At 37.7% G+C, this 11,499-nt stretch overlaps 1 protein-coding gene across 1 annotated transcript; it reads right to left on the bottom strand.

Moving 5' to 3' along the window:
- Positions 1–1,670: 1,670 nt before the first annotated feature.
- On the bottom strand, positions 1,671–10,929 carry puraa (purine-rich element binding protein Aa). Its single transcript, XM_027156321.2, has 2 exons — positions 10,831–10,929; positions 1,671–6,841 (listed from the first exon to the last, which is right to left on the bottom strand). The coding sequence occupies exon 2, from the start codon at positions 6,759–6,761 to the stop codon at positions 5,901–5,903; it is 861 nt and encodes a 286-aa protein (XP_027012122.1). The 5' UTR covers positions 6,762–6,841; positions 10,831–10,929; the 3' UTR covers positions 1,671–5,900.
- Between the last annotated feature and the right edge of the window lie 570 nt (positions 10,930–11,499).

Raw genomic sequence — 11,499 nt, 5'->3', positions numbered from 1 at the left:
CAGATTGTGGATGGATTCCTTGGAGAACCAACTAAAGTTAGAATCATGTGAGTGAGAGCCATCATTGCTGTCATTTGGCTTGTTAGCAAGCAGGGCATGATTTCTATTCATTGGCAGAAACAGCACAAATATAAACCAACTGCCATCATTCCATTTTCTTTTATTAACATTAATAGTAATCATCATCATAATAATCATAATAATCATCATCATATTATTATTTTATTATTATTATTGTTGTTGTTATTATTATTATTATTATTATTAATGTTAATAATAAATATTGTGTGTACGTTTAGTTAAGGTTCATCACTCTAAGAAACAGTAGATTTCTGAATAAATTAATAAATAAAAGTAAACAGAAATGATACCACAATTGCAATTACTTTTAATAAGAATTCAACAATGATCAGAACCTTTGTTGTAAAGAAAATGTCCAGAGTGAATACATTTTATTCTTTAATATATGTATGATTATTCCTGCTTGATTATCCGGTTAATGGCAAACAACACATTCTTTTTTTCATCCTATAGTCTCGAAATGTTACGTTAAAAACAACACTCATGCCTCTAAACCTTGATTAAAAAAAAAGACGTGGTAGATTTTTTTATATAACAAAGGTCAGTGAATTTAGAGATCTAAGATAAAAAAAAACTTTCATATTATAGCACTTTATCATAAACTATGAATCCTTCAAAGTCAAGGTACAACGACACATCTGAAACATTTTAATTTAGAAGGAGTAAGCATAAGCTTAATCAAATTTAAGATTAAGATTTCAGGTCAGGTCAGGGCATAATAATAATAATAATAATAATAATAATAATAATAATAATAATAATAATAATAATAATAATAATAATAATTAAAAGATCTTACACAGATATCAGTATCAGGCTGATTCCAGCAAAAACGGGTGGATCAGATATCAGAGAAACCATCAGACACCAAATCCTATAACAAATGTCAAACACAGCTATGCTTATTTATTAAGAGACTTGACCTTTCTTTGATTTTATTATTTTTATACTTATTATAGTTATCATATTTACAATGCAAGTGATTTATTGGAAAGAGTATTTCTTTAGTTAAAAGAACATTATTAGAATATCGGATGGGTATCAGCATCAATTGATATTAATGGTTTTATTATTTAAGTGTCATCTCTGATGCCATTTTTAATAATAATAAAAAACAAATGAATAATAATTATTATTGTTACATTTTATTTTTGATCTATTTTGAGGATACTGGAAGATTTTTTTTTTTTTAACATTCTGAGACAAAAGGGGAACTTTAAACTGCACTCATGTTTCATAGACTATATTTAGTTTGGGAAGTGAAAAATGATGCTGATCATACTTCTGGACTGATATATTTAAAACTAATAGTAATCATAAATATACCGTTCTTAAAAAATATTTAAATATATATTTATTTTTAAATATCTATCTAAATAATCCTTATATCGGATTAGGAAGTCATCTGAGCATTTCCATTTTAATTCCTATTTAATATCGATACTTAATTTACGTTATAACGTTTACTGCTTATATCCATCAGCCATGCCGTAATCCATAAAGCCATGCATTAACTTAAAATTTTATTACAAAATATATGTATGGCCCATCAGAACGTGTATGTGGGAAAAAAGAAACACAACAACACATTTTTGTTGAAAATTAAACTCTTTTTTTTTTAGTGATGTGGGTAAATTAACATTTCTTTTATTTTAAAATTTGTAAAATGTACATAAATTATATTTGACGCATCACCACCAAACATGTTATTCAGTAATCATTCTTGCAAAGGGAAGGAACACAAGATAAAAGAAAAATAAAGTGAAATTGCACTAGACATTCCTTGTTCAGAGATTTTCAAACAAAGATTGGTCAGAATTTTTTCCAGCTGGGAAAGCAATGTGTTACTGACATCAAGCACTGACGACAGAGGACTCCACCAGACACCTTCATTCAAGCCTTCCCATTGAATAGAAACCAATTGAGGAGTATTAATGTTTGTAATGCCTCTGCCCCGAGGCTTAAACACAAGTACCAGTTTGTAATTGACCAATCAGCGTTCCTGCTCCACCTCCTTTCCCATGTTCTGAGAAATGGAAACATTTACATGGAGCATATAGATGATCTCTAAAAGTGCTAGTTAACTGCACTGTGTTGGTTGGGTGAATTTTGCTAATTACTGTACGCTTGTTTCCCCTCTTCTAGACCCAGACCTTAACATTAGAAGTGCAGATAAAGGCTTTTCAAACCTCAAAAAAAGAAATGTGGAATTCAGCCACATGCTTTCAAATATTAATCCTTGTCTTTTAATTGATATACATAATAATGCCACCATTGGCACATTTTATATTGCACACAGTAATGAAAAGAAAAGAAAAAGCCATGACAAGTGCTGTGGAAAGTCAAAGAATGGGGTGGGGGAGGGGGGGCACGATGTGCTAGCCATACCTTGTAAATGAGGAATTCAGCCACTGACAAATTGCTGCCAAAGATCTAGAGCTGTGAGCCGGACAATCTTACAATAGGCACCCCAAGCCAAACCTAGCCTACAAACCTAGCCTCCTGTTTGCCCCTTCCCAAAGTCTGACATGTAAAGAGTGGTGAAAAGACTGTACTGCGTTTTCAAGGCTACCAACCCATGTCTGAGTTTACATGTGGGCTGATGCTTAGATGCGATTCAATGACAGCGTGGGAAGGGAGAGACTGAGTCATTAGTCATGGAAAGGCTGAGGGTCAGGAGCTTTAGAATGTGTGAAACGCCCATATTATCTTTAGGACACCTAGCAAGTTCAACAAAAGTTAGGCAATGGTGTATGAGGAAAGTATGCCCAACTAATCCTCAGGGGGAAACAAGATAAAGGAAAGACAAGAACCCAAACTTTGATCTAGAGCACCAGCCAGCGTGTAAGCATGTGGAGTATAAGGCACCAATGCTGAAGAGTATGCTCCCCAACAAGTAACATTAAAGTCGTCTCTCCTAGTCGGACACGCAATAGTCGACGGTCGGGCTTTACGACTGTCGTGCGTCCTTGTTTTGAGCCTTGCTGCTTGCTGAAATAGAAGCTTGTGTGGATATGGCCAAACTGCAGGCTTGCATCTTACTAAATTTGAGTTATTCGGTTACAATCGTACAGAGCAGCTCACAGGAACTTTCAGCAGTGTTTTTTCTCAGCATTGTTTTACTGTTTAAAGTTCAAATACTTTACATTCTTAAAGGCCTCCTTAAAGGATGATGTTGGGCCGACTTCCAAAAACAAGAGAATGTAGTAAAGCAAATGGAAATTGTGCTCACGCTTTGGTTGCACTTCATGCCAATGGTTGCAGAGTTAATTCTATTGACGAACACGCTACGTGGCTAAGCGTGTAACTTGATCGTTCATGTATTACGGCCTACATGAATTGGTGAGGTTGTAACCTAGTGAAGGTGGTTTTGTTTTTTCCACGGCCCTTATGGATATTGTCTCCACACAGTGCTCAAATCAAAATTGGTGCTTCTGAACTTGTTGGGTCTGTCCCTTAATATTATGGTTGCCAAATACAATACTTTATCTGAAAATAACCCACAAAAATAGCTTTAGGGAAAACGTTCATTTTGGAGTGATGACAAACATCTCGACTTTACTGATGATCATGCAATTAAAACACACTCTGGAACTGTATACATGTACCACCTAGGGAGTTGGGCCTTGCTCTACTCTGAGTAACAACCTCAACAAAATTATTTACAAATGTTGATAGTTATATAGCTAAAGTCCTGCCACTCACCCCATCACTAATCACTTGATGCCTCCAAGACCCTGCAATTCTCTATCGTCACGATCAGCCCTGCTGATGCTCAACCTCGGCTGAAACACGTGCCATACCTCCAGAAACGTGCCGTCTCATCATCATCATCATCTAGGATTTGAAAGTGAAATGGCATGCATGTAAAATCCTGCCCTCTTTTCTTCTCCTTCTTTTCTTCTCCATTTTAAACTAGTTCTCTAAGCTCCTGTCAGATTTGTTTAAATTTGGCAGGGGAGTGGCAGATCAATGCTACCGGCTGTTACCTAAATCAACATGAGGTCACTTCCTGTGTCAAAAGGACATATGCAACATACAAATCTAAATCAGTTAAATGGGAAATTTAAATGTGCTGAGGCATTAAGACAGAAATTTTGAGCAAAACTGTGCTGGATGAATAATTCTAAACAAAAAATGCCGATACTGCTTTGTTTCCTTAGTGAGCAAGTAATCACTCTGTCACTAATTTTATAATATTGTCATCTTTTCAGAGGTAGGATGTACCGCTTTGTCAAGAAGTGCATGGATTCTGAGAGTTACACAAGCGCACGCCATTCCGAGTTTTTCCTTCTGCATTTCTCAAAACTGGAACGTACCAACGTAATTCAGCTTCGCTGCAGACCCTTGTATGTCCGACTAGGACTCTCCCCAACAAAGGTCCGGAAGGACCCCTGAGAGAGAGAGAGAGTAAGATTTCATTGCCACAGACCTGTCGTTCATGTATGACCAAACAGTCAAGGAATCGATACTGTATTTACATGAAGAACTGAAATTATTTATCCACTAAGTGACCAAACATCACTGACAGGACATTGTCTATGAAATCACTAAATAGAAGGTCCTTGAGGACACACATTGAGAAATCCACCTCAATGTAGCTGTGTATAGGTTAACATGCAACAACAGCATTCCTTGGCGCCACTCATACTCTCATTGGTAGACTGATATAATATTTAAATCCTTCTAGAGATTGTTATTTAATTCCCCCACTAAAAACGTGGGGTATTATCTTCTCTGTAAGCACTGAAATACAGCTGACTCACAAAATTATACTCTCTCTGTATATATATATAGATATATATTTTTTTTTTTACGCTAACATTTTCATGTTTCTTTGCACCTTCATTCAGGGGCCTCATGGTTTTGGGAAAGGGTTCGTTACAAAACTTTTAAAGTATTCTTTCTGTTGTCACTGCTTCTCCTTGTTTAAAGTAAGTTTCAGAACTTGTCTATACAATTCGCAAGACAAGAAGACACAAATACATAGTATACTCATCTGCTTGACAATTTTTCAATGGATAAAAACACACTGGGGTTAAACTCTACAGGCCGCCTCTTGTGCATTGGTCTCCGTTTAAAGGACCGTCGTGCAATCGAACAGGATGACCAACAACCAGACTGCTTTCTCTAGTACAAGTGAGTACAATGTGACCTTTAACAAAGTTAACCTGTACCCACGGTCTTCTACGCTGATTGGCATTTTCACTTTTTGACCTCCACCGTCCTGATTGGCCTTCCGGTGATGCTTTTAACATATGAGTGGCATGGTTACCATGACAGCCTCTACATAGAATTTTTAAATTTTAGTTTTTAAAAAAAAGAAAAGAACATAAAATAAAACCATCTGATTTGTGCTGAAGTTATTAGCTTACACGTAAAGGACTGGTTGTTTCATGTTTCAGCAATAATTCCATTTGAACATTGCAAACACTTTTTTGTAATTATAATATTTTTGACGTGTATAAAAGTTCTCGGTTAATAAGGGAAATAAACACTCAGTTCTTTATGTGTAGTCAAGTAGGAAACACAGTTCATATATAATGTTATTACTCTGTTTAGCAGCCGCTTACTGTATTAATGGTGGGTAAGTGGATCACGTCCAGTGATGGGGTACGAGTTGCACCGGTCATCTTGTGGAGGTTTGCTGTATGTTTGTGGATACTTACTGCCCCTTGGAGTTAAACCGTTACAGTTAAATCTTTACGTTTCTTTCGTTTGTACAGTAAAAAGTTCGTTTTACGCGTCGTTTCGCTTTGTTTTGATCGTATTTTTCTTTTTTTTGCATTTTATACTCCCTCCCAACACTCCGCTCATTATCAATCCTCATCCCCATCGTCCGGGTGCATCTCTCCCGGCTGTTGTTGCTGCTCGCACACCCTCCGCTCCCGCTGCTTGTCTTGAATCTTTTTCATCTCCTCGGCGTATTTACAGAACGTGCTTCCGAACTTGGCCCACACTTTGTAGGGCACCGTGATCGAGTTGCGGTACGTGGGCTTCACCTCGCTCACGCGCATGAACACGCCGTACTTGTTGGAGCCCACGTCGAAGAAGAAGCGCTTGTTGTCCACAGTGAGCGACGTGCCTTCTGGCAGCTCGGCAGGTTCATCCTCCACGCCGTAGTCATCGATAAGTTTGGCGAGCGCGTCGCGGAACTCAATGAGACCCTGCGCCGGCAGCGCGATGGTCTGGCCCTGCGCCGAGCCCAAGCCAGGCCCCCGGTTTACCGTCTGTCGGATCCGCAGGAAGCGGCCGCGCTGGTTCTCCTTCAGATCCATGTAATACTTCCGATTCTCGCGCACCAGGAACTCGCTCTTGAGCGCTCGCCTCGGCTCGTCTTGCACCGCGTCTGGGTTGCTGGGCCCCAGCTGCGCGTAGTGCTCGATAAAGTCCCCGAGGTAGTCTCGGAACTCGACGGCCACCGACATGGAGAGCGTCAGGCGGCTCTTGTTGCCACCGGCCCCCACTTCGGCGATCTTTAGGAAGCGGCCTTTCGCGTTTTGCTTTACGTCCAGGTAGAAGCGCTTGTTCTGGATATCGACGCGCTTGGACGCGAGCTCCTGTGTGTCGTGCTGCAGGCCGGAAGCCGAGCCCGCCCCTCCTGCCACAGCGTGCATGGAGCTCAGAGCCGGGCCCGTAGCCGCTCCTCCCTGCTCACTTCCACTGTCTCTGTCCGCCATGATGCCTGCCTGCCTTCTCTCTCCGTCTGCTGCAACCTCACAGCCAGCCAGCCAGCCACGCGGCCGCTCTCGCGAGATTTCTGCAAAGAGACAGACAGGTTGGATTTAAAGCACCTAGTCCCGCCGTTTCACCGAATTCACGATAGGAAAATATACGTGCATGAAACAAACAACGGATTCTGCACAGTTTTGCCTCTTTTTCTAAAATAACATAAAATATCTACACGAACTGCACTTATAATGTAGCGCCATATTTGATACACTTAAGCACCAAACCCTGCGTCTTCTCGCGCTGCGTTCTCTCAATTACCACCCGTAAAGTACACGAGGATAAAATTGAACAAAATAAATTCAATAAAATAAATAGAAATCAGGTCATTTTAAAATATATTTATTTGTCGCTGTGAGGGGAATATACAGGTCATTAGACTATATATTAGCATTTTCATTTAAAACGGACATTAATAGTGTAATTTTAAAATTATTTTGAAGTATTTGAAGTCTCTAAGTTTCATTTCAATGCTTGCACAAGGTTCGAGTAAATACTTTCAGACAGTAGCCTAAGGTCAAACATCGAATGGATCAAAGTATCCAAAAATGGCACATAATTGTCGGCGACGCACTTATATCCTGTTTTATAACTCATAATTTATAACTCATAACTATTTGCAAAGTCATTCGACGCTTTTCATCTCATTTCCAACACTTAAGTTATATTTCTACGGATTTTACCTCCACAAATCCGACTTTATTTCAGAAATCACACACTGCTCCAAATACGCACAAAAATATACCGACAACCTTGTAAAAGTATTATTTAAACAGTATATATATAAAATACTGTGGTCATTTCTTATAGATATGATCCAACAATTCACATCGAGATACTTATTCTTTATAATTAAAATACCAAACATTACAAACTCCCGTTCTCCTCGTGTAGACTAACCTGAAACAAAAAAGTTGTTAATACTATATGTATATATAACTTTCACAATGTCAAACATCAGTTATTATTATTATTATTATTATTATTATTATTATTATTATTATTATTATTATTATTATTATTATTATTATTATTATTATTATATTCTGTTGTCCATGTCGCTTTATCCCAGCCATGTTGGATCCGGAGAGTATCTGGCAATACTGGCCGCGAGGCGGGAATGCACCCTGGATGCGAACCACATGTTTCCATATACCGTTCACTTCGCCAGTTCACCTACCGACATGTTTTTTTGGAAATGGAAGAAAACCGGAGGAAGCACGGGGAGAACATGCGACACAGATCAGACTGTCGACCTTGGAGCTGTGAGGTGGCAACCCGCTCCACCACCATGCTGCACAGTTGAGTTTTCTATCTTTGCAAATTATTTGGGTAGAGCACCAATGTGCCTTAATAATACATAATGCAGTTTTGATTTTTTTTTAATTAATCAATCAAGTGCATATATCTAAAAGACGTTGTTTGTAATGGAAACTACGAACTCGTAGGAATACGTAGTTTCACGAATATAATTAAATGAAATGGAGTTACCTGACAAATGCTATAAAACCTTGACAGTGCTAAACGGTTTTTGTTTTATAAAAAAAAGTTGACATGAGTTACAGGCATTACAGTTTTTGTCTGTCTCTTAAAGACTGACTTTTAACATCCTTTTTTAACATCCCATCCCAACACTAATGTCAAGTAACAACAAAGCTACTTATTCGTATAAAATTATAACAGGTTAAGAAAAAATGTTTAAGAAGCACCAGCATATTTACGCACAAGTCTTTTCTCCGTGGAGAGAATAAATACAAATCAAAATGCAAGCAGAAGAAATACATCTATAAAATGAAACTGTAACCACTGTCTTTAAGTTTGCCAGGTTTAGAAAATGGTAGTAGTAGTAGTAGTAGTAGTAGTAGTAGTAGTAGTAGTAATAATAATAATAATAATAATAATAATAATAATAATAATAATAATAATAATAATAATAATAATAATAACAACATTGTGCTATGGAGAATATTCAGCAGCTTGTTTGTTGAGTATCAGACGCTCCAATCCGTTTCGATATTTTGTCGAATGGCTCGTTCCAGAAAAAAAATGCTGTAATCAAAAGAATATTATTTTTTATTATATTCAGCATAAAAAAAATAATATCTATCTACCTAATATCTAATATACAAGTTGCATTGCATGCCATTTATTTGCAGAACTGGATCGTGTTTATTAGAGATCTCGGTTGGAGAGTTGTGAGAAAGCTCTTTGGCTCGAAAGTTAATGACATTTCATTTATTTAATTTAATTTCATTCATTCAAACGGGACAGTTGAAATTAACGAGACGTATTAAAGGCAGGAAATTTTTATACTCTTTATACGCAAATAGTTGCTCTAGACATTCTAGAAGTATGAATAATTAGAATCAAATATACAGTAATAAACAGTTATCTAATATTGTTTTATATTTAAAATGATAAGAAATTATTGTGTAAGCACTAAATCAATAAATCAAAATTTTGACTTGAATATGTAGGATAAAATGTTTTAAAATATACGACAAATTGTACATATATATATTATATATAGTTTTAAGTCTATTAAGTTTATTTACGGATATTAATTATGATATACTACTAAAATGAAGGAAGCGGTATATATTTAGAAAGTCGGTCAATTAAAAAAATGATCCAAACTCTTGAGAATTGGCAGTCTAAACCAACAAGACCTAAAGTAATTATTTTTTAATGTTTGTGTTTAATTATCCACCTAAAATCAGACAGACAATGATCTTATTTTCTTGATGATTCATAATTCGGGCGAGGCAGAGCCGTTACTATGATAATTGGGTCCTTAAGACGACGTTTAAATACCAGGAGGGTGAGTCAGGGTTTAACCTATTCAGTATTCATGGAATCTACTGTATTTTTGACAAAAACATAATAATATAAAATGTATAAATACGTTTAGCCCTGTGATGGGTTGGCACTCCGTCCTGGGAGTATCCTGCCTTGATGCCCGATGACGCCTGAGATAGGCACAGGCTCCCCGTGACCCGAGGTAGTTCGGATAAAGCGGTAGAAAATGAGTGAGAGTGAGTGAGTAAATACGTTTATATGATTCAGGATCAGAATTTAAATAACCATATAAACTATATAGGGATAACCTGGGTGTGGTTTTCAGTAAAACAATTTTGTTCAATCTTTTTTTACTCATTCATTTTTTTTCTTTTGTACTCTTTTACATTCTATTTTATTGCAATTAAATTCGCCCTTTTCGTCCGTGATTAACTCACTCAATACGTATAATAAACAAACCAAAATAATATCAGGCGCAGCAATTGTTACCTGATTACAATTTTATATAAATATCGGGAAAACAACAATAACAAAAAAGCAAATTATTTTGCTGTCATTCAAATCGGACCCAAATGACAACCTATAGGTGGTCTATACTTTTTCCGTGTTTTTCTGTGTAATTTGTAAATTTCGTGTAATTTGCAATTAGTTGTGAACTAATCGAAGAACTCAGCAACTGTTGTAACTTCAGGGGTCGGTTGTAGGCCCATTATCGAGGGTCTCGCCATCGAGAACTGGTCACATAAAAGCGTGAAATTCTGCCAACAGTCGCAAACCTGGTAGCCCATAAAACGGGCCCGAAAATAGCAGTGTCCAAGAGGAGTGTGTAAAGTAAGGTAACAAACAGTGACAAGGCATTGTGCTGCAACACATGGGTATTAAATATGGTTTTGTGACACACTTACATGTTTAAAAACAGGGGTGCATTTACTATAAAATGCACGTTTTTTTTTTCTGCAACACATGTAACATTTTGCAACTACTTATGGAGTTTTCCTACGCAATGTGGATGTCATCTAAAGAGTTCGACAAATTCTTTCTGATGCCATCATTTTGGAAAAGAAACGAGTAGACTGCATTTAAAAAGTGCGAAGCTCATGGGCAGTTAAACGGCCCGTTTTTTTTTTTTTAAATCTTTTTTTTCCCTCACTTAGTCTGCAGCAAGTGCGTTTTACAGCAAGGAGGGAAAGAGACGCAAATAAGCAAGCTGCGAAGGCCTACCGTGAACACTAGCGCGTCTCCCTTTCGCCGCTCCACAAGATGGAACGAAAGAGCGAGTCGTGGCATGGAGACGGATGCACGCGAATCTTGCACGCCGTACGCCGGCCGTCTGATGTCAGCACGCTGCCGGGAAGAGAGAGAAAAAAAATACGTGCGCCTCCTGGCGTCTGATTTGTGTTACTACACCCTGCGGCTCTGTTAAATGGTTTCTGCGCATGCATCTACAGAGTTACTGCATCATCGTCACTGTCAGCGCAACGTTTTATTGCGAAAAAAGTAACAAAGCTATAATCTGTTGATTATAGCTACGGAACTATAGGAAAGGAATGTTGCAGCGATGAAAAAGGGAAAATTGTGTGTGTGTGTGTGTGTGTGTGTGTGTGTGTGTGTGTGTGTGTGTGTGTGTGTGTGTGTGTGTGTGTGTGTGCGCGCGTTTACAGGTAGGAGGTAGTCATACAGGAATAAATTAAGGACTGTGAGGACACACTGATATTCATACATTAATCACTCATCCCCACTGAGCACTCAGGTCTTCCAAAGCACGACCCCAGAGCTATTAGATTGACGTCAGAAGCGACGGTGCAATATCTGAGCTTCTAGAGTAAAATACTAATTAAGTAAAAGATATAGTCCAATACCAAGCGTTAATATTAGGAATATTCTGCTAAA

This window comes from Tachysurus fulvidraco, chromosome 21, assembly GCF_022655615.1.
Source record: "Tachysurus fulvidraco isolate hzauxx_2018 chromosome 21, HZAU_PFXX_2.0, whole genome shotgun sequence".
In the NCBI taxonomy this organism is placed as follows: domain Eukaryota; kingdom Metazoa; phylum Chordata; class Actinopteri; order Siluriformes; family Bagridae; genus Tachysurus; species Tachysurus fulvidraco.
Note: the sequence above shows the minus strand (reverse complement) of the source record. Positions and strands in the feature narration are given on the sequence as shown.

Bases quoted from the DNA above. Each gene is read 5' to 3' on its own strand.
- puraa (XM_027156321.2), bottom strand. From the start codon at position 6,761: ATGGCGGACAGAGACAGTGGAAGTGAGCAGGGAGGAGCGGCTACGGGC.